This window comes from Somniosus microcephalus, chromosome 1 (assembly GCF_052327205.1).
Source record: "Somniosus microcephalus isolate GS21.2 chromosome 1, FLI_Smic_1.0, whole genome shotgun sequence".
Taxonomy (NCBI): Eukaryota; Metazoa; Chordata; class Chondrichthyes; order Squaliformes; family Somniosidae; genus Somniosus; species Somniosus microcephalus.
In genome coordinates, this window is record NC_140987.1 from 410,068,337 (window position 1) to 410,091,132 (window position 22,796).

General features: G+C 43.7%; 1 protein-coding gene across 2 annotated transcripts in view; it reads right to left on the reverse strand.

The window, feature by feature from the left end:
- msna (moesin a) overlaps positions 1 to 22,796 on the reverse strand; it is an 89,311-nt gene that overhangs the window by 37,492 nt on the left and 29,023 nt on the right. For both annotated transcript variants that reach the window (XM_085998892.1, XM_085998900.1), the window contains exon 2: positions 10,948 to 11,031. In XM_085998892.1, coding sequence (XP_085855018.1) covers positions 10,948 to 11,031 — 84 coding nt within the window. The remainder of the gene's footprint in view (positions 1 to 10,947; positions 11,032 to 22,796) is intronic.

Sequence of the window (22,796 nt, forward strand, 5' to 3'; positions counted from 1 at the left end):
CAAGTGTGGAATCTCATTCCTTCAGAATTTGAGAGATTTTAATTATTATTTTTTTTAAAACTTTGACTCTTCTCTTAAAAATCGCATCTTTCTTTCCTTCTCTTTCACTTTCTGTACATGATTTTACAATGAATTAAACATTCTAATTTATACTTCCTAGTTTAGACCGTCAGTCAGTGAGGATTCTTCAATCTGACCGGTTGAAGAGACACACTGATGCTTGCCCACTACAGATACCCTGAAGAGGACACCAATGAAAGCGATCTCCAGGAATCATAACTTGCCACGCAAAAGCTCACAAAAGCAGGTGGGCAGCTAAAGTAATGAACGGCAAGTGCCATTCCTTTGCCGCTGACCGCAAAATCTGGGCCAATGAAATGGTTCGATAGGGTAGCTGTAGATAAAATGTTTCCACATATATTTAAACCCCCCCCCCCCCCCCCATAAGATAATCACCAATAAAGCCAAGAGGGAATTCAGGTGAAACTTCACCAAAAGAATAGCAAGAATGTGGGACACGCTACCACAAGGAGTAGTCGAGACAAATAGCATAGATGCATTCTAACCTAATATGTAGAAAGCCCAAGGGAGGATTTGCTATTGGATCTAGTTATGGGGAATGAGCCAGAGCAAATAAAAAAAGTAAAAGTAGGGGAACATATAGGTAGTGACCATAATAACATGCTTTATGATGAGAAGGACAGAAGTATGACAAAAACCAGGTTAATAGATTGGAGAAAAGCTGATTGAGGGGCTGAGAATAGAACTTGGGAAGATAAAAATGGTCAACAATATTGGCAAACAACAATGGGAAACATTTTAAATGGTGTTGCGTGCAGGAATATATTCCGCTAAAACATAACTAGGAGCAGGAGTAGGCCATACGGCCCCTCGGGCCTGCTCCGCCATTCAATAGGATCATGGCTGATCCGAATCTAGACTCACATCCACTTCCCTGCCCTCTCCCCGTAACCCCCCAATTCCCTTCTCTGCTAGGAAACTGTATCTCAGTTTTAAATTTATTTAATGTTGCAAATTAAAAGAAAAACACTAATGAGACTCCATGGATGAATAAAGACATAAGGAAACAGTTGAGTGCAAGGAAAGAGGCATACATTAAATGCACAGACAGCAGAAGAGTGCATGATGAGAGAATACAAAGGGATTAGGAGAGAAGTCAAAAACAAATTAGGAAGGCAAAGAGGAACTATGAAATTAAATTATCAAGGATCATAATAGTAAAATATTTTACAGGCGCATTAAAAAGGTTGGGATGGGAATAGGACCATTAAGGGATAGACAGGATATACCACAGGTAATGATAGAGTGATGGCAGAAATATTAAATTATTTTGCTTCAGTATTTACCAGGGAGATAGAACAGGTGGACAGGACATTGGATGATATGAGTAATGAGATAAGTGCATTTAAAATTAAAAAAAGGATATTAAATAAACTAATCAAAGTCAGAATAAAACCCCTGGTCTGGATGGATTGAATCCATGCATTTTAAAAGAATCTAGGGAAGAGATAAGAGGCATTACTGCACATTCAATGCATTAGAAAAAGGTGTAATGCCAGAGGACTAGTGGATAGCTAACGTAATACAGGAAACTTTTATCCGGCACAGACGGGACTGACGTGGTGCCGGTTCATGAAAAAATTCTGGATAACCAAACGCTGTAGTAAAAGATAGGGAGAGCCGACAGCTTCGTATAAAGCAACAAACCCAACAACTGTAGAACAACGGCCTCAGTTTCAAGCGTCTCTAGCTTAGCAACAGCTGCAGCCACACCCTTGCACAGCACAGATGGAAGGCGGCAAATAAATATGAAGCAAAACCTACTCCTGAATTTTGCCGGTTAACCGACATTTCCAGTTATTTAGGTGCTGGTAAATTGAAAGTTTCCTGTACCTATATTTAAAGGGGGATAGAACATGTCCAGGGAATTAGACCACAGCTTAACATTGGTGGTAGGAAAAATGGAATCCCTACTAAAATGGTGCAAAAAACCTAGAAATGAAAAGTATAATAATGAATAGTCAGCATGCATTTCAAAAGGGAAAGTCTTGCTTGACCAACCTTATTGAATTTTTTGAAGGAGGTAACAGTAGACAATGGTAATACAGTAGATGTAATTTATCTAGATTTTCAACAGGCCTTCAATAAGGTACCCCATAATAGACTAAAATGAATAAGGTCAGAGAATGCAGAGTCAAGGGACAAGTAGCAGAATGGCTTGCTAGCTGGCTTCAAAACAGAAAGTGGGAGTAAAGGGTAGCTATTCAGTGGCAGAAGTTGGGTAGTGTTCCACAAGGATCAGTGCTGGGACCACTGCAGTTCACAATTCAGATTTGGGAATCAAAAATAATTTAAATTTGCAGATGCCACCAAATTTTGGGGGGTGGGGAGAAGATAGTCAATACTGGAGGAGGATCGAGACAAATTACAGGATGTTAATAAACTTGCAGAATGGGCATATAGAAACATAGAAGATAGGAGCAGGAGTAGGCCATTCAGCCCCTCGAGCCTGCTCCGCCATTCAATGAGATCATGGCTGATCATCCAAATTCAGTACCCTGTCCCTGCCTTCTCCCCATATCCCTTTAACCTTAATATATCCAACTCTTGAATATATTTAATGAACTGGCCTCCACTGCCCTCTGTGGCAGAGAATTCCACAGGCTCACCACTCGGTGAAGAAATTCCTCATCTGTCCTAAAGGGCTTACCCTTTATCCTTAGGCTGTGACCCCTGGTTCTGGACTCCCCGACCATGGGGAACATCCTTCCTGCATCTAGTCTGTCTACTCCTGTTAGTTTCAATGAGATCCCCTCATTCTTCTAAACTCCAGTGAGTATAAGCCCAATCGACCCAATCTCCTTATACGTCATTCCTGCCATCCCAGGTATCAGTCTGGTGACTCTTCACTGCACTCCCTCCATGGCAAGAACATCCTTCCTCAGATAAGGTGACCAAAACTGCACACAGTACTAAAGGTGTGGTCTCACCAAGGCCCTGTACAATTGTACTCAAACCCTCTTGCTACAAAGGCCAACATGCCATTTGCCTTCTTAACCACCTGCTGCACCTGCATGCTTACCTTCAGTGACTGGTGCACAAGGACACCCAGGTCTTGTTGCACATCCCCTTCTCCCAATCTATTGCCCTTCAGATAATAATCTGCCTTCCTGTTTTTGCCACCAAAGTGGATAACCTCACATTTATCCACATTATACAGCATCTGCCATGCTAATGCTCACTCAACTTGTCCAAATCATACTGGAGTTTCTCAGCATCCTCCTCACAGCACACGCCCACCCAGCTTTGTCTCATCTGCAAACTTGGAGCTATTACATCTAGTTCCCTCGTCTAGATCATTTATATATTGTGAATAGCTGGGGTCCCAGGACCGATCCCTGTGGTACCCCACTAGTCACTGCCTGCCACAAAAGACCCGTTTATTCCAACTCTGCTTCCTGTCTGCCAACCAGTTCCCTATCCAAGTCAGTACCTTGCCCCCAATCCCATGTGCCTTAACTTTGCACGCTAATCTCTTATGCAGGACCTTATTGAAAGCCTTCTGAAAGTCCAAATACACCACATCCACTGGTTCTCCCTTATCTAGTCTACTAGTTACATCCTCAAAATTCCAGTAGATTAGTCAAGCACGATTTACTTTTTGTAAATCCATGTTGACTTTGTCCGATCCTGTCACTGCTTTCCAAGTGTTCTGCTATTACATCTTTTATAAATGGACTCTAGCATTTTCCCCACTACCAAGGTCAGGCTTTCCAGTCTATAATTCCCAGTTTTCACAACCACCTTTTTTTGAATAGTGGGGTTAACATTAGCTACCCTCCAATCCATGGGTACTGTTAGAGTCTATTGAATTTTGGAAGATGACCAGCAATGCATCTACTATTTCTAGGGACACTTCCTTAAGTACCCTAGGAGGTAGATTATCAGGCCCTGGGGCTTTATCAGCCTTCAATCCAGTCAATTTCCCCAACACCATTTCCCTACAAATACTGATTTCTTTCAGTTCCTAATTGGCAAATGAAGTTCAACACAGCAAAATGTGAGGCATTACATTTTGGTAGGAAGAAGAGGTCGAGAGTCTAGGTGGGGGTAGAGGAACAAGGGATCTCAGAATACAAATACACAAATCACAAAGTTGTGATGCAGGTTAACAAGCCATAAAAAAAAGCAAACCAAGCACTTGGGTTCATTTCTAGAGGGATAGAATTGGAAAGTAGGGAAGTTATGCTAAAACTATCAAACCTTGGTTAGACCACACTGCAATTCTGGTCGCCATATTATAAAAAGGATGTAGAGGCACTGGAGAGGGTGCAGAGAAGATTTACAAAGATACTACCAGAAATGTGAGGATATACCCATCAGGAAAGGATGAACAGGCTGGGTCTCTTCAAAAAAAGGCTGAGATGTGACCTAATAGGAGGTCTTTAAAATTATGAAAGGTTTTGATAGAGTGGAGAGAATGTTTCCACTTGTGGGGAAGAGCATAACTAGAGGCCATCAATATAAGATAGTCACCAAGAAATCCAATAGGAAATTCAGAAGAAACATCTTTACCCAAAGAGTGGTGAGAATGTGGAACTTGCTACCACATGGAGTGGTTGAAGCAAATAGTATAGATGCATTTAACAGGAGGCTAGACAAGCATGAGGGAGAAGGGAATAGAGGGTTACGTTGATAGAATTAGATGAGGAAAGACGGGAGGAGGCTCGAGTGGAGCATAGACGCCGGCACAGACTGGTTGGGCCAAATTCGGTGCCTTTTATCCCATGTAACCCTGTGTAATGTAATTTAAGGGGATGCTAGATAAGCATGAGGGAGAAAGGTACAGAAGGATATTCTGATAGGGTTAGATGAAGTAGGATGGGAGGAGGCTTGTGTGGAGCATTTGTAGAGCATAAACCAGTTGGGCTGAACGGCCTATTTCTGTGCTGTACGCTCGGTGTATGTCACCAATGCTCTTGGCAGCATTGTACAAACCAAAGTTGTGTAGCAGTTCTTCACTTTATATTTGATTGTAGGAGGGGGAGGGAGGAATTTTAGGGGAATAAGTTTGAGGGGAATAAATGACTGATGTTTAAGATGAAAAAAGGGCTAAAAAATCTGAAATATTTAATGTAGTGTAAATAATTGCTAAGCAAGAGCAGAGCCAGAAAAAGACACCATTACAGTATGAAAGCCAGTTTGTATTGGGTACACAGTTCACAAGCTCAACTTAAAATGTAAAGCTAGTGCTTTCACTAATTTTATTTTCATTATGCTTCCTTGGAAATCAGATAAGAATAAGAGGTTCACAGTAGAACTATTTACAAAGCACCATTGCTTGGAAAAAAATTAAAGAGCACTGCTAAACTGAATTTGAAAATGCACTGTTCCACTTGTGCTTCATATTCAATGTTTTGGTTCTGTCTTTACCTAGCATTTCCAGTTATGGTCAGCTCTAAAATTAATTTAGGGTTACATAGCTGTCAGAACAGCAAAGGACTTCAATTTTAATCCAACTCCCATATCTCTCTAACCTTTGAAACAATTGTTCAAGCCATAAATACACTTCATGAAAGTGACATCACTGCACTTTGTTAGGTTTTGTGGATGGTGGTCAGGTTTTGTGGATGTTGGTCAGCTGCTTTAAGGCAGTAAGCCTTACTTTTTTTGTTGATGGGCCCACCTAACCCATGCAATTTCATGTGCATTCTTTTCTGATCAATCTCTTTCTCAGTCAGACTCCTTGGGGCAGGTACTGAATGAGACCTATTCTGATTTGTTCTTCAGTAATGCGAGTGGCTAGCAGGTCTGATTGGAGCAAGATGGTAAACAGGAACCTGAACCTGTTCCTGATCTGGCAACAGAGTCTCCTGGTCTATTTTGGTGCAGTCTGCGTTACTGGTCCAGTCAGAAGAATCATAGACCATCAGTGGCTGCAACCATAAGGAGCTTTGGTTTTGATGTTTGATTGGTCTATTTGCCCACTTTTCTGCTTACTACAATACAATACAAATCGCTTTATTGGCATGATAAGGTACATCTTATGTTGCCAAAGCATCAAAATACATTTATGGTTGAACACATAAACGCGGTTCCATTCATACAGTGTATAAACAGGTATATCCCTGAGTTTATAAATATATTTTCGCCTTGTTTATATATACTCTTGTCTTAGTTTACTGGTTGTCCCTCTGTTCATGGCAAGCTGTAACATAGTGTGCCGCCAGTGTTACACAGCTTCTCTCCTCCCCCAGTAGGAATGGGAGTTTTTGGTTGTCAGTCAGATTTCTGAATTCAGGGCATATGTGAGAATTTTTGATAGAAATTCTCTCTGATGCCCTGATATTTTCCACAGGCTGTGAGGAAGTGCATCTCTGTCTCAACTACTCCCTGACTGCAGTGAGAGCATATCCTGTCTTCTCTTGGCAGCCTGGTCTGCCTGTGTCTGCCTTTTTCGATCGCTAGGCTATGTTCGCTAAGTCTGTACCTTGTCAAGGTTCTTCTCAGTTTGTTATCCTTTACCATGGTCAGGTAATCAGCTATGTTGTATTGTCTGTTTAGGGCCAAGTAGCAATTGAGTTTGCTTTGGGTTTTTGTTGTTTCTGCCCAATATGACAGATATTTTTCCTTTTGCTTAGCGACGATTGTGTTGGGTCGAATTCTTTGTGTTACCCTGTCACTGTCCTGGGGCTGGTTATTGTTAGTATTGTTATTAGTTACTTTATTGAGTCCCAGGACTAGTTGACTGAGGGTATTCTTCTTTATGGTCAGCTCTTGGCATTTCAGGGCGTCGTAGTGATAGCATTGGGGGTTGCTCATTTGTAGGTGATTCCAAAATTTGGTGGCTCTTTTTTGGATAGTGATTATTAATGGGTATTGGCCTAGTTCCGCCCTGCATGCGTTGTTTACTGTTTTCCTTTGAGTCCGGAGGATACTTTTACAGAATTCCGCATGTAGGATCTCAATTGGGTGTTTGTCCCATTTTGCAAAATCTTGTTGTGTTAGTGGTCCCCAGACCTCACTGCCATAGAGTGCAATTGGTTCAATTACTGATTTGAAAATTTTGAGCCAAATGCTAATTGGGATTTCTATTTGGATTGATTTTTTGATGGCATAGAAAGCCCTTCTTGCTTTCTCTTTCAGTTCATTCACAGCCAGTTTGAAGTTTCCCGTAGAACTGATTTTTAAGCCCAAGTATGTGTAGTGAGTGGTTTGTTCAATTTTGGTTGTTCCTACTGTGAAATTTATTGTGGGTCCATGTTGTTTGGATCTTTGCTGGAACACAAGGACTTTGGTTTTTTGGGGATTTATTGTCAGGGCCCAAGTCTGGCAGTACGACTCCAGCAGGTCCTAACCATCTATTCATCACAGAGCAGTCTAGAGACTCAATGGACTGCTGCATAGGCACAACCATGGGCTTTTGGAAGTCTCCTTTTCTTCCTCTCGGACAGTGAATAGTAGATAGCTTAAAGAGAGGGTTTTTTAAATCTATAGGTTTGCAGTTGTAATATTAGAGGCCAATTGAATGAGGGGAGGGGGAAGGGGGCAGGACAAGGAAGAGTGTGCTGCAATTTCTCATCAGCCTAAAAGGAAATGCTCACTGATTTATTTTTATCTTATGATTCAGACATCAGATTCCACTCACCTAGATTCAAACATCAAATAATTTAAATACTCATCCCTAAAATTCAGCCAAATGAAGCTGATTAATAAAGAATCTTCTTGAATGTTGCATTTTACATCAGTCAGCTGATCTCAGACCAGACAGCTCATTATGCTTTCCCCACCTCTGCAACACTGATAGTTGAACAGTCTACCTACATTCACTGGCTAGACTCATTGAAAAAAGGCAGCAGAGGGCTACAGGTACCTGTGGAAATGTAGCAGTGTGAATAATTGAACAAACTACAGAAAGTTAAAAAGGTAACCGGTACTTAGTATTGATCCAAGAGCCTGCCCTTTTTACAATAGGCTTGGGAAGGGGTTACTGAGCTGTGCTTTGAATGTTCTCAAGTCAGTCAGTCAGTCAGTCAGTCAGTCAGTCAGTCAGTCAGTCAGTCAGTCATTCATTCATGTTCCACAGCAATCTAATTATCTACACAAGCCCATCATCTCACTCAGACATAACACAAGAGACTGGAATGTCTGTGGTCACTTTGGCAGTACATTACTAATATTCTTGGCTGAGGTAGTCAACAAGTACAAGGCCATATATGGCCACACAGATCTTTTGAGCTTGCAGGACACTGAGCATGAAGGCAGGAAATGGTTGGCTGCTGTGCAAAAGAGGTACTTCTTGGTTAACAGTTGGCTAGACATGAGATGTAAAGGTAGATACATTTACTCAAGCATTTTGCAATGCCCCAAATATTCTCAGTTATGTACACATCACTTGTGTGTTGATCTGGAGACCTGGCAACTTTACCCAACTTCAACAATTCAACACCCAGGTAACAATGTGGCAAAGCTGTCCTTTTCATGCTGATAGCAGCACTGGTTTAAAAAACTATGAACACTTGCCAACTATGTTAAACATAGCATGCCCAAGCTAGTGTAAAATTCAAATACAAGTCAACCAGCATACAGTGGAGATTCAGGTCAAGTTTTGCTGCCAGTTTGTTAACTGATCAGCATATAAATTGGCACAAGCATCTCCAACAAGTAGATGTGTTGATACTAGGCTTAATGCATAGCTGCCAATGCCATAGATTTGATAAAACAGTTTAATGCTGTGCACTAAGTTTACATGACTCTTAAATCAATCCTCAAGGACCCTCCAAGTTGCCCCCACCACCAAAATGTTCCCTCTTGGTTGACATGGTTCAAATGGGCATTGTATAAATATCCAATCTCTAAACCAGAGTGTGAGGCCAGTTATAGTCATCCAATTGCTGTACTACCCTGGCTAAGAGCAGCTAACTCAGAACAGAAAGTTCAATTCAAGTCTCTGCTATGGGGTTCAGTGGTATAGTAGGCTGGGTCTTAAACTACACAATCAAGAGATGCTAAGCTAGCCACTAATGCAGCTCCAGAGATCAGCTGTCATTAGACAGTACCCTTTACCTTGTTATGACTAAGAGGAGACAGCATGGGATTATCCAATTTCAATAACCACCACCCATTAATAACTAGCAAGCAATGGCAAAATTGATAAAGGTGCATTTTGGAGCAGTCAACACAAGTGATTGACAGATGCATCCTGTGGAATTAGGAACACTGCTACTGCAAAAGTGATTTTCTTTAAGCTCTTTTGGTACATTAGAAATTTCTGTGACAGGAAAAACAAAAATGGCAGAAAAGTGATTTTTGGGAACCAGGTGGCAGACTGTCTAATCACAAGGCAATTATATCCTCACTAAAATAGCAGGCAAGTACTTGAGTTTTCAATGAAATGTACACCCCATGTACCAGATTTAATATACAATAGATAAGTAAACAGGGAGGTTGAGAAGGGGGTGAGGCCAAAGGCCATCTTGTACTTGAGTGAGGGATGACAGACCTAACAATTTCAGCTAAGTTTTTAAGTAGAGGTGAATGTGGTCCTGTAGGAGCACCAGAAGAAGAGACAGAAGAGCCACTACTGGAGATAAATATTTAGAAAAGGAAACAGCACAAAGTAAAATAGAAAAAAAACTATGGTAGGCACTGGAGAATAGTGAAAGACAATAGGAAAGGAAGGCTAATCAGGGACAGTCAGCATGCAGTCATGTTTAAATTTGAAGAAAATCAAAAAGTGTATAAAGGGAGTGTTGTGAATGTTGGAAGGAGTTTGAGAAGTTTCCACGTAAGAGGCTCGTTATAAAAATTAAGGGAGTGATATTAAATGCTACATCACACCATCTCAACCCATAATCAAAACATTTCTCCAATATCTATCCAGTTGCTTCTCAAGTGTGCTAACACTATCCAGTCACTGCTACCCTGGGCAACATATTTACTACCTACTACAAATAAAGCAAGCGTAATAGAACAGGATGTAAGCTTATTCGTACAAGATAAAGGATTAGCAAGTTTGCTGCCCTGCTCAGTCATAAGTGCGCAGGAAGTTCTCACATCCTGCCCTTGGCTAAAGCACAGGGCAGCAGAGAAACCCCATTGCTAGCTTAGACAACAGCCATACATCTCACCGATGTGCCTTGAGGCCTCCGACGTGTTGTTTTTTTTTAACTCTAAAATGGCAAGCTCTTTAAAGCATGAAACTTGTTGGAACAAATAATTAAAATTGTGCTGTCACTGACCTGGGGGTTCAATACAGCCCAATGAATGAATTTCCCAAATGAAGTAAGCTTGCATAGCTCCAGTCCCTTTTATGCAAATACCTCACCTCTGCTCCCACATCAAAGACAACTCAGAAGTATGCTCCAAACATTTAAAGCAGTGAGGTTACTTGGATACCATTTTGCAACAAAACAATACTTTGCCTACCAAATATACTGGTTTTGCATGGAGAAATGCTTTTGGGTTTACAAGAGGACACTAAAACTTTATTAAGTTAACTTTGGACTATAATACAAAAATTGCCTTAAATAAAAAAGGAAATATGTGGAATCAATTTAACTTAGGCCTGTGGCAGCCATTTTATGCTATTGTACACCCTATTAAGCATTGTGTGCTTAATGGATCAAAACCTCCATGATGAGTGCTATGCAGATGATTGTGGGGGCAGGCACGCAAGAGGGTGTGGGGGGGGGGGGGGGCGGGGGGAAGGAAGGAAAAATAAAATGCTGTGAAGCACTGGACTGCACCATTCTGATCATTGTGTCTGTATACTGAAAAAGTGTACATTAAAACTGGTGTTGGTTGGGAAAGCACTTCTGTATTTATTTAGAACATGAGTGCACTCTTGCAAAAAGCCAGGGCACAGCACAGGCTATCAGCTGATCAGATGAGGCCAAATTGCTGACATAGTTTGGTTCAACATACCTGATCAAAGAGCTGTTTGCCAGTAGTGTTGGGCTGGATTGCAAACTCCAGCTCTGCATCCATGGTGGTAACCCGAACATTGATCTGTTAAAAATAAAGAGAAACTTGCATCAGATCTGAAGGAACAAGGTTACCAACTTTCAAAATAGAAGCTAGACACGAGCAGACCATTTCATACTGGAAGACCCCAATAAAGCCAATATTTTATTGTTCTATATAGTCTAAAAACAGTTAATTCCAGCATGGAATTAGATTCAACACACCACAGATGAAACCACCTTACAAAATGGGTCTGAATAAAAACGTGTGTTTCATCTTCTCCCCCAAGGCACGGACTTGCTGGAATATAGTTCCTGGCCTCAAATAACCTACCCAAGTGGCCATTGTACATGTGCAAGGCTAGACTGTGGATTTTCAAACTATGACTTTCAGACATTGGTAATTCTTAAGGCGATCCTACAATCGCCATATTTCTGCACTGATCTTTTGAAAGTTAGGATAGGAACGTCCCAAAAAGCGTATTAATAGTTGCAGTGGGTTCCCTACACTGACAATAGTACAGTCTAGACAGTGTCAGCAAGCCCAATTATTTGGGTTAGGGGTGAGTAAACAAAAAAATTCAATAGACAGCAAATCAGGAGTAGGAACAAATGGCCAATTTATCCCCAAGCAGAGATAGAATGGACCTTAACCTGCAACGTGGACTTGTATTTTAATGTTTACAGATTTATAGAATTTAAATAGAAAGTAATGTTTGCAGTTCACTAAATAAATTACCATATCCAAGCCATTTAATATTTTACATATTCCAAATGGAAACTCCCAACAGCCTTCTCTCTGCTGTAGAAACTAAACCATTTATAAAAGTCATCTGCCTTGTGTCAATAATAATAAAATCAACCATGCAAAGGACTCTGGCAGCCATCACTCATCATCTAATTCAGCTCCTTCCCTCAGGTGTACAATCATTACAGCCACACTAAAATCTTGCTGCCCTACACAGTACAATGGCACACTTGGATTATTATTCCTGCTGCTTTCACAGTAATTTCATCCACACGACAGTATCCTAGTGCTCAACATGTGGTGGGAATGATTGAATCAAAAAACTAATAGGTCACATTCCTACCAAGTCCTTTTGAAGGCTAGAGTAGGCCTAGGTGTGACTTACTGTGCACTACAAGAGTTTCATTTGTATAAATCTCCACAAGAATGTGAAATCTGAACATTTCAATTAACTAGGAATTTTAGCTTCCTAGGAGGTAGTTCAGGAGAGATGAAATTAAAGTGTAAAAAAAAATCTAAGCTAACCACACTAGTTACATTTTGCTAGTTAGACTCATGAAATCCCAAGATCAGAAAATAAAGCCTCTTTCTGAACATTTGAGAATTTAATGACTTTTTAGCAACTATTAATGACCCAGTATTTGTCATGTGAAGATGCCAATAATCAATCCTTTGCAACAAGCTGTACAGTCAAGTTTAACTGCAACATTTACAACAGAGGTCAGGAACTCACTACCCTTTTATACTGGATATAAGTCAAGGCTCACATCTTTAAAGGCCAAGTGATTTTAAACTGGGTGGACTCAACTCCTAAATATTCAATTCACTTGACTCACTGAATTCACCCCCAAGCCATCACTTCTACTCTGATCACCTGGCAGAGGCACAATTCACAAGTTTAATCAATCTCCAGTTCAAATTTAAAGAGTGGGTTAGAGACTGACACTGGAATTCTATACTCATATGCTTTACATAATTAAATTTTTGAAATTCAACAAAATGTAAGCAAGCTCAGCAGCCAAATTGTCAGCAATGTCCCACAAACCACAATGGGTGATGAACAGCCAGTTAAATTGGTAGAAGGACAATATTGGCCAGGACACCTTCCTGCTCTTCAAATTGTGTCATGGGCTTTTACCATCTACATGAACCACCAGAACAGATGGGACCTCAGTTTACACACCCAACAGGGCAACATTAACAATGCACTGGAGTGTCTGCCTTGATTAAGCACTGGTATAGGGCTCAAAGCCACATCTTTTGACTCATGCAACTCCTAACAGACATGGATCCAAGCACAAATGGCAGAACTAAAAATAAAGTATCCTTTACTAGTATTTTAAAGCCAATTTTTGATGATTGGAAAGCTTCCCCCCCACCCATCTCAGCACGTTTTTATTTTATTTTTAATTTATTTAATTTTTTTTAATTTTTTTTTTTTTTTTTAAATAAAGACAGTCCAAAATTAACTACATTTTAAAAGCAATCACAATAGTCTCATGGGAAAAGTAACATTCAAGTTGCTAGCTTGCAGCATCACATTGAATTATAGGTAACTGCAGCATGATGTCATTCAAAAGCATCACTGAATTGACTATCGACAAAGTCCATTCTCTGGTGGGTTTGGCAGAATAGCCAACTAGCTTGCCCACTAAACCAGAGAAGGGTTTCGACCTGAAACATTAACTCTCTCCCTGTGGATGTGGCCTGTCCTGAGTTTTGCCAGCGTTTTCTGTTAAACCAGATTACTAGTTGGAAATATATTGGTTAGCTCGACCCAGGAGAAAATGGGCAGCTGCTGGCCTCAAGGGCAGGAGGACAATGCCAGTCCAAAACAATCCAACCATTACAAGAGGCAAAAACGAGTCACATTTCACCTTGAGAACTGGAAGGATGTCCATCTATACCAAGCGTATCTAGCCATAGGTTTTTAAAATATGGGGTAGAATTCCCAGTGACTCCCCAAAAATCCCACTGTAACTGGTGAAAAACCAAACAGACACCAATTCTCTGGGGTTTCTGCTGATCTCCCACAGAAGTTACATCTGGAGATCAGGAGGAAATTATTGGCAATGCCAAACTAAACCACTGCAACTTTGGCCCAGCCCCAGAGGTACACTAAATAATTGCTAGTGAAAGACTAAAATCTTACTGGTAGTTTGAAGAGACTGGAGCACAAAAATCTAGGCCAACACTCCAGTGCAGTGCTGAGGGAGAGCTGCACTGTCGGAGGTGCCATCTTTCAGATGAGACGTTAAACAGAGGCCCACATCTGGTCTCAGGTGGACGTAAAAATCCATGGTACTATTTCAAAGAGCAGGGGAGTTATCCCCGGTGTCCTGGCCAATATTTATCCCTCAATCAACATCACACACACATTATCTGGTCGTTATTATATTGCTGTTTGAGAGAGTTTGCTGTGTGCAAATTGGCTGCCACTTTTCCCACATTACAACAGTGACTACACTCCAAAAAAGTGCTTCATTGGCTGTAAAGTGCTTTTGAAACATCTGGTGGTCATGAAAGGTGCTATATAAACACAAGTCCTTTTTTTTTTTAAATATAAGGGGGGTATTTAAAATGAGTACTGCACTATTTCAGTCAACATGGTTGAAAGCTATGAAGCCTTGCTCCATAAAAGGAAATTTATACTTGGACTAAACAGATCTCATTAAGCTTAAATGCTAGGATGGATTATACTTCATAGTGAGGGGAGGGATTATACTTCATAGCAAGGGGTGCTAAATTCATGGAAGATGTCTGCTGCAAGACAGACATCTGGATGCTAAAAAATGCTCCAGATATGCCCTTAAACCAATCTTCAGTGGCCTACTGGAAAGCATGCTGGGAATCGAGTACCATTTACCAAGAGAAGTGACATTGCCAAGACGGCACTGAGCAGCCACCCGACTACAAGAGAGAATACTACATTTATTGGATGAAAAACTTGATCCAACTTTGATTTTGAACTAAATAACCAAAAAAAGTTCAAAGTGAAGTTGGACCACTGGCTGAATCCGCTTTTTATAAACAGATCAAGCAGCTGTCAGTTCCTACAAAACTGGACTCAGAATTTGCAATAATATTGTTGGATGGTGGGTGTGAAAAGGAGAAAAATAGAGAAATAAAACCCTACCCCACACACAGGCTGGATATCAGTCCTCAAATCAGTAAATTTCACACTGCAGACACCTGCAAGAGGTCACAGAAAGGGGACTTTTCCTCCACCCCAAAATGCTGCCAAGTTTTCTTTTGCATTCTCAGCTCGACAGTTTCCTTTTACTTTTTTTTTAAGGCCGATTTAGCTTCATGAGGAAGTCACTTTGTAGGCTTCATGTTTAAACAGGAAATGAAACACAAACCTCCATTTCTGCAGTTAGTCCTCAAACTGCAGAAAAAGGTAGATGATAGAAAAAACCTCCATTGCAGGTAATTGTCTACAGGGTATTAGAAGCAATGTGGACAGTACAGCAAAATCCCTGCACCCATCTACAGATCAGGACATTGATTAAGATTGCACACTAGTGTGGGTCAGAGTTCAGAAATTCACTTAAGCCAATATTTCAACTCTATTAATCTGCTAAAATAACTGCAAAATTCCTTTTTCTTGCCTGATACACAATAGTATTTCATCATTTAACTAAGCAATGCAAAACCACTTATTCCCAGTCTATGGTGAGTTAGTTGAACTGACCCTGGCCTCTGACCCAGATGGAGAGAGAATGCAATGCATTTCATGGTTAAATAGTCTGCGAACACAAAAAACTGTCACCACTGGGGCAAAGTACTGGATAACAGCTCCTCAGTCTGTTCTGATCAGTATTTTCAGGGGTAATGGGAAAGGAAGGAAATGTGTAGAACTTCAATACTGCAAATTCTGTCATGAGGTAGGAGACTCTTCAGGGAGCTTCAATATTTTGAAGTACAATTTGATTTAATGTATGAAAAACTTATTTCACCACCACCCCCCCTAAAAATTCTACAGGGTACTAAGGCTCCCATTCCTCCATGCCAAATGCAACCCACAGCCAACTACAGCATAAAGTAAACAACTTCATAATCCGTAAGGTAATATGACCAAGTAGCACTAGCAATTTTTGTAAATACTATTAAAAAACCCATGAGAAACAAAATGCAACATTTACACAATTTTGAGGGAATAAATTAGTAAGTGTTTTTAGCATTCTAATTTTTTTTCCAGGCAGCTTCCAATCGAAACAAGTGAATTATTGTTCCACTTCATTTCAGTAAATGAATGGACTTTGTGGGCTGGTTATCAGCAACAGGCAGGCAGACCAAAATGGTCTCTTGTTTCTGTATATTCTTTTGCAAGCTCAAATATTGTCCTCAAAATAAGAATGTTTTAATAACTAAGCTCTAGCATGAAGCTACTGAATTTCACAAAACACATTTAGCAATGGTTATAATATAAAACTTTAGTCAAGAACCAACCAATTCTTTAGGTTTGGCTACACATGCAAAAGTAATTCAAGGCAAGTGTCTCCCCTCAATGCAAGAAAGTTTTAATGATTAGAAAGTGGTCAATGGAAGAGCTTTATGGAGTGCATGCCAAGGAATTGAATTAGCAACCTGCCAGGCAAGGGGTCATGCTCAACCACACATGATTTTTTTTTTTTTTTAAGTCTTAAAAATACTCCTGTGCAGCGGCTTGGGACGTTTTACTACGTTAAAGGTGCTATATACACACACACGTTGTTGACAAGGGTCAGCACTTTCGTAAACTCTTCCAGCATTTCTAAAATCTGCACGTCTTAGAAATTTGGAGTTTTACTCTTCACTCATGTCCCTCCACCCCCCCAATAAAATGTTGCTTCACGCATCAGGGAATTGATGAGCCAATGACTTTAGGGTGTGTAGGCACCAGAAACAGAACTTCTGCTTTGTTGTTCCTGTGATGTATTGACAGCAGACCATTTCATGTCATTAACAGAAGCAAATCCAACTCAACAGGCCAGCAAAGAAAAACTCACTGGAACAGAAACAGCACAACAGGCCCATCAGCATTTATATAAAAATAAAGAGAGATAGTGATGCGCTATCAATTACTCATAAAAGACAGAGTTAAGAGAGTAACTAAAGGCTTTTATTAACAAAAGCATGAAGGTCTGCCTCGAGTGGTCGACCGGTCCAGAAATACAAAGGGCTGGGGAGCAGTCACCTTTATACTAGGACTTGTGGGAGGAGTCAGCCGAGGCATGTACACAGTGGTTTACCACATTCACCTTGTTTAAAATTGAGTCCGGCAGGGTGAAGTGTATTAAAAGTTAGTGTATTGGAGTCTCTCCGGCAGTCTTGTCTGCCGCTGTGATCGGCGTGGCGACGGCAGGGGTAGTGGAGCTTCCGGTGTCGAGTCCTGTGTAGGCTGTGGCACAGGCGTGTCGTCCTCGTAGATGTCGAGCGGGTCGCGGGGCCCAGGCCTGCCGTCTGCTGGGGCTGGATATCGGATTGTGGGGGGGGGGGGGGGGTGGTGGTGGTAGTGAGTTACTGCAGCCCCCGAGGGTGCAAGGTCTCTTATGGAGACTGTGTCCTCCCGCCCGTCCGGGTATGCAATGTAAGCATACTGGGGGTTGGCGTGGAGGAGGTCGACCCTCTCGACCAGGGGGTCCGTTTTATGGGTCCTCACGTGTCCTCAGTAGGACCGGCCCTGGGGACGTCAGCCATGGCGGTAGCGATGTCCCCGATGTGGACTTCCTTGGGAAGACAAACATTTTCTCATGAGGGGTGGCGTTAGTGGCAGTGCAGAGCAGTGACCGAATAGAGTGGAGCGCATCGGGGAGCACATCCTGCCAGCGGGAGGTCGGAAGGTCCCTAGACTTTAAGGCTAGCAGGGCGACCTTCCAAACTGTAGCATTCTCTTTCCACCTGTCCGTTCCCCCAGGGGTTGTAACTGGTGGTCCTGCTTGTGGCAATACCCCTAGTTAGCAGGTACTGACGGAGTTCGTCGCTCATAAACGATGAGCCCCAGTCGCTATGGATATAGCTGGGGAAACCGAACAGGGTGGAGGTCGTTCAGACATTTAATGACCGTGGCACTGGTCATGTCCGGGCAGGGGAAGGCGAACGGGAAACGGGAGTACTCATCAATAATATTGAGGAAGTACACATTGCGGTCGGAGGAGGGGAGAGGCCCTTTAAAATCAACGCTCAGGCGCTCTAGGCTTTTATCAGGTGGGCCCTGTCTGGTCTATAAAAGTGCGGTTTGCACTCAGCGCAGACTTGGCAGTTCCTGGTCATGGTCCTGACCTCCTCAATAGAGTAAGGCAGGTTGCGGGCCTTGAAGTGGAAGAACCTGGTGACCCCCGGGTGGCAAAGGTCATTGTGGAGGGCCCGCAGTCTATCGATCGGCGCGCTGGCGCAGGTGCCACGCGATAGCGCATCCGGGGGGTTCATTGAGCTTCCCGGGCCGGTACAAGATCTCGTAGTTGTAGGTGGAAAGTTCGATTCTCCACCTCAAGATCTTGTCATTTTTGATTTTGCCCCTCTGCTTGTTGTTAAACATAAAAGCAACTGAACGCTGGTCAGTGAGCAGGGTAAATCGTTTTCCGGCCAGGTAGTGCCTCCAATGACGCACAGCCTCCACAATCGCCTGGGCCTCCTTCTCAACAGCGGAGTGTCTGGTCTCCGAGCCTTGGAGGGTTCGTGAAAAGGCAGCCACGGGTCTCCCCGCCTGATTGAGGGTAGCGGCCAGGGCAAAGTCGGACGCGTCGCTTTCCACCTGGAAGGGGATGGATTCGTCCACTGCGTGTATGGTGGCTTTGGCAATGTCCTCCTTGATACGGTGGAAGGCTAAGCGGGCCTCTGCCGTCAAGGGAAAAGAGGTGGACTTGATCAGCGGACGGGCCTTGTCCGCATAGTAGGGGACCCACTGGGCGTAATAGGAGAAAAACCCTAGGCACCGCTTCAGGGCCTTGAGGCAGTGGGAGTTCCATAAGGGGACGCATCCGGTCGGGGCCGATGACTCAGTGTTCCACAACACATGGCGGCACGGTGGCAGTGGTTAGCACTGTTGCCTCACAGCACCAGGGACCCGGGTTCGAATCCGGCCTCGGGTGACTGTGGAGTTTGCACATTCTCCCCGTGTTTGCGTGGGTTTCCTCCGGGTGCTCCGGTTTCCTCCCACAGTCCAAAGATGTGCGGGTTAGGTTGATGGTCAATTTTATCATAGCCATAGTGTTAGGGGGATTAAATACGTGGGGTTACGGGGATCGGGTGGGATATGTGTCGGTGCAGGCTCGATGGGCCGAAATGGCCTCTCTGCACTGTGGGGTTTCTGTGATTTTGTGACAGCCAAGGATGGCGAGGCGGTTTGTGCGGAATATGCACTTGTTATATGTCAGGTTCAGGAGTTGGGCGGTGTGGAGGAATTGAGGTTTGCGTCATGGTCCTGCAAGTCACGGCCGCAGATGGTCACATTATCCAGATATGGGAAAGTGGCCTGCAACGCATTTTGATCTACCATCCGGTCCATCTCCCTTTGGAAGACGGAGACCCCGTTGGTGACGCCAAAGGGAACCCTAAGGAAGTGATTTAGGCAGCCGTTTGCCTCAAAGGCGGTATACTGGCGGTCCTCAGGGCGGATAGGGAGCTGGTGGTACGCTGATTTCAGGTCAATGGTCGAGAAGACGCGGTACTGCGCGATCTGGTTGACCATATCAGCTATACGGGGGAGTGGGTAGGCGTCCAGCAGGGTGTAGCGATTTATTGTCTGGCTGTAGTCGATGACCAGGCGCTGCTTCTCGCCGGTCTTAACGACCACAACCTGGGCTCGCCAGGGGCTGGTGCTGCCCTCAATAATCCCTTCCTTCAGGAGCCGCTCCACTTCGGTTTTAATGAAAACCCTGTCCCCGGCACTGTATCGCCTGCTCTGTGGCGATGGGCTTACAGTCGGGGGTGAGGTTAGCAAACAGTTGGGGGGGGGGGGGGGGGGGGGGTGTGACTGAGTGTCGAGAGGTTGCACCTGGTGCACGGCGGGCAATTTGGAAGCTGCTGGCTGCGGACAGAGTGGGGGTAGGGGTCCACCGTACGCCATCGTAACACTTAAGGTGGCACTGAAAATCTAACCCCAGCAGGACGGCAGCGCAGAGGTCAGGCAGGACCAGAAGAAGTTTAAAATGATCGTACACAGTCCAGTCTACTACGAGTGTCACCACGCAGTAGCCGCCGATGTCCGCCGACTGGGACTCGGAGGCCATAGAAATCCGCTGGTGCGCAGGCAGGACTGGGAGAGAGCAACGCCGCACCGTGTCAGGGTGGATGAAGCTCTCCATGCTCAGAGTCAAAAAGGCAGATTGTATCGTGACCATTTACCTTAATGTCCATTGTGGAACTGGCCAGCTGGTGCGGTCTCGCTTGGTCCAGTGTAACAGATGCCAGCGTAGGGGTCGGTGTGTCGCTGCGGGTATCAGATGAGGCGGTGTTGGGGGCCTGCTGTGTTCCGGCTGTCGTCCAAGATGGCGGCGTCAATGATCCCCATGTGGCTGGAGGTGTCCAAAATGGCTGCTGTACCGGTGGTTCGCACATGGCCGGGGAGGCCCAAGATGGCGGCCCACACGCGGCGCTGCTGGGGTTCGGGGTGGCTTTGGCCCTGCAGACGTTAGCGTAATGTCCCTTCTTCCCGCAGCCCGAGCAGATCGCTTTTTCGCCGGGCAGCGCGCTCTGGGGTGTTTTGCCTGGCCACAGAAGTAGCATTTCTGGCCTTGGGACACTGCTGCGGTAGTTAGCGCCGTGCCACCCCAGCAACGGCCCATGAGGCGGTCCTACCGTATCCCAGGCTGTCATTCCCCGCGGCGTCCACGGTGCAGAGGAGTAGGCATCCATGCCCCGGTAGGCTGCATCCAATGATAGTGCGAGTTCAGAGGCCTTGTTGAGGTCGAGGTCACTCTGCTCCAACAGTCGCTGTCGGGTGTAATTGGATCTGTGGCCCGCTACAAAAGCGTCCCGGATAAGTTCCTCTGTGTACGCGGCGGCCTTTACATCCTTACAACCACAGGCCCGGCCAAGCACAGACAGTGCCTGAAGGTATTCCACGGTCGATTCCCCAGGTTGTTGTTTACGACTCCCCAGAAGGTGCCTGGCGTACACTTTGTTCACTGGGCGCGTGTACTGGTCCTTGAGGAGCTTGATAGCGTCCGCGTACGAGGTCGCGTCTTGGATGACCGAGTACACTCGGTGGTTCACTTTGGAGGTCAGGACATCCAGTTTGTCCTCGTCCGATTTGATTGCTGCGGAGGCGGTCAGGAATTTTTCGGAACACTTAAGCCAGTGAGTAAACTTGGTGGATGAGTCCGCCTCCCGATGATCTAAGTCCAGGCATGCTGGTGTGAGGATCTTCTCCATTATAAAAATTGTTAATAAAATTGATGCGCTATCAATTACTCATAAAAGACAGAGTTAAGAGTGTAACTAAAGGCTTTTATTAACAAAAGAATGAAGGTCTGCCTCGAGTGGTCGACCAGTCCAGAAATAAAAAGGGCTGGGGAGCAGTCACCTTTATACTAGGACTTGTGGGAGGAGTCAGCTGAGGCATGTACACAGTGGAATACAAACAGTGGTTTACCAGTTTGTTGGGGGGGGGGGTTTTGGGGGGGGGGGGGGGGGGGGGGGGGTTTGGGGGGGGGGGGGGGGTGGCGTGGTGGGAGGGGAAAAGAAAAAGTCCTAATGAAGGATCTACAGATTAAACCATCTTTTCTCTTTTGGACGATAGCAAAATACTGCAGATGCTGGAAATCCAAAAACAGAAAATGCTGGAAAAACTCAGCAGGCCAGGCAGCATCCATGGAGAGAAAAAAAAAAAAAAAAAAAAAAAAAAGTCGACATTTTGGGTCGAACCCCTTTTTCAAAAAAGGGTTTTGAAAAAGGGTTAGACCCGAAATGGCAACTATTTTCTCTTTTGGATGTGGATGGGACTGCTGTGCATTTCCAATGTTGTATTTTAATTCAGAAATAACTACTGAATGCTTTTGGTATGGAGAGGGGAGATGGCTGGAATTTGAACCATTAGGAAATGAAGAGTTCTATACATTTAGAATGCCAGGCAATTTTTTTTTTTTTTTTTTTTTTTTTTTTTTATATCATCCAAGGCTCTTGCTTCTTATTGCTATCTAGTGACCAATCCTAAAGAGCACACAGATGGATGGTAAAAGACAAGACAAAGCTCTGATTGGATTATTTGACAATGCAGGACACCATCACTGCCATTTCAAAAGCTGCCACTTGGACAAGGCAGTGGTACCTGTGGAACCATAAAACAGACACTCACCCTTGCTACATAGAGGAAGGGGGATTAAAAATAAAACCGTTCCTTGTGCTTATTGCAGCCCATAGTATAACAGATGATGTCCACCCACCATTGAAAGTTCTTCAAAAAGAGATGAGCGCAAAAAAAACAGCACACTGTACACATGACTGGGCCTAAAGCAAAAGTATGATGGATGCTTTTCAGTAAAACAAGATTAAAAACAAAAAAGTCAGCAGTACTTGAACATGAGATGATGACAGCTCCAGTTGAAATGGTCACCCACAAGCAAGGAAGCTGAGGAAAAACTTACCTCCCAGCAAAAAAAAGTGGGGGGGGGGGGGGGGGGGGGAAGAAAATTAATATCCGGGACTGATACCCACCTACTCAGTTACAGCTATCAGATCAATTGGGGGGGGGGGGGGGGGGGGAAGTTAACCAAGCAACCACCTCTCCATTAGGTTTGAAAATTAAAATGCCAGCATAGCCAGTGAAACTTTTAAATGAAACAGCTAGCCAATACTCCAAAAACCTTTTAATGACATCTTGTATTCCTCAGGTCCCCAGTACAGCCTCAAAACACTCCTTTATTTGGAGCAGATAGCCCTGGACCACAAGTCTTCAAGCATCACCACAACTGCTCTATGGCCTAGCACACATCTACCAGACAGCAGATTTTTGCTAAAATCGGTCAGGTAGATAAATTCCTGTCTCGACTAAAATTTAAATACATTAACTTTTGAAAGAACTTGGTTCATCTAAATTATTGGACTCGTTACAAGGAAATGGAGATATGCACATATACCAA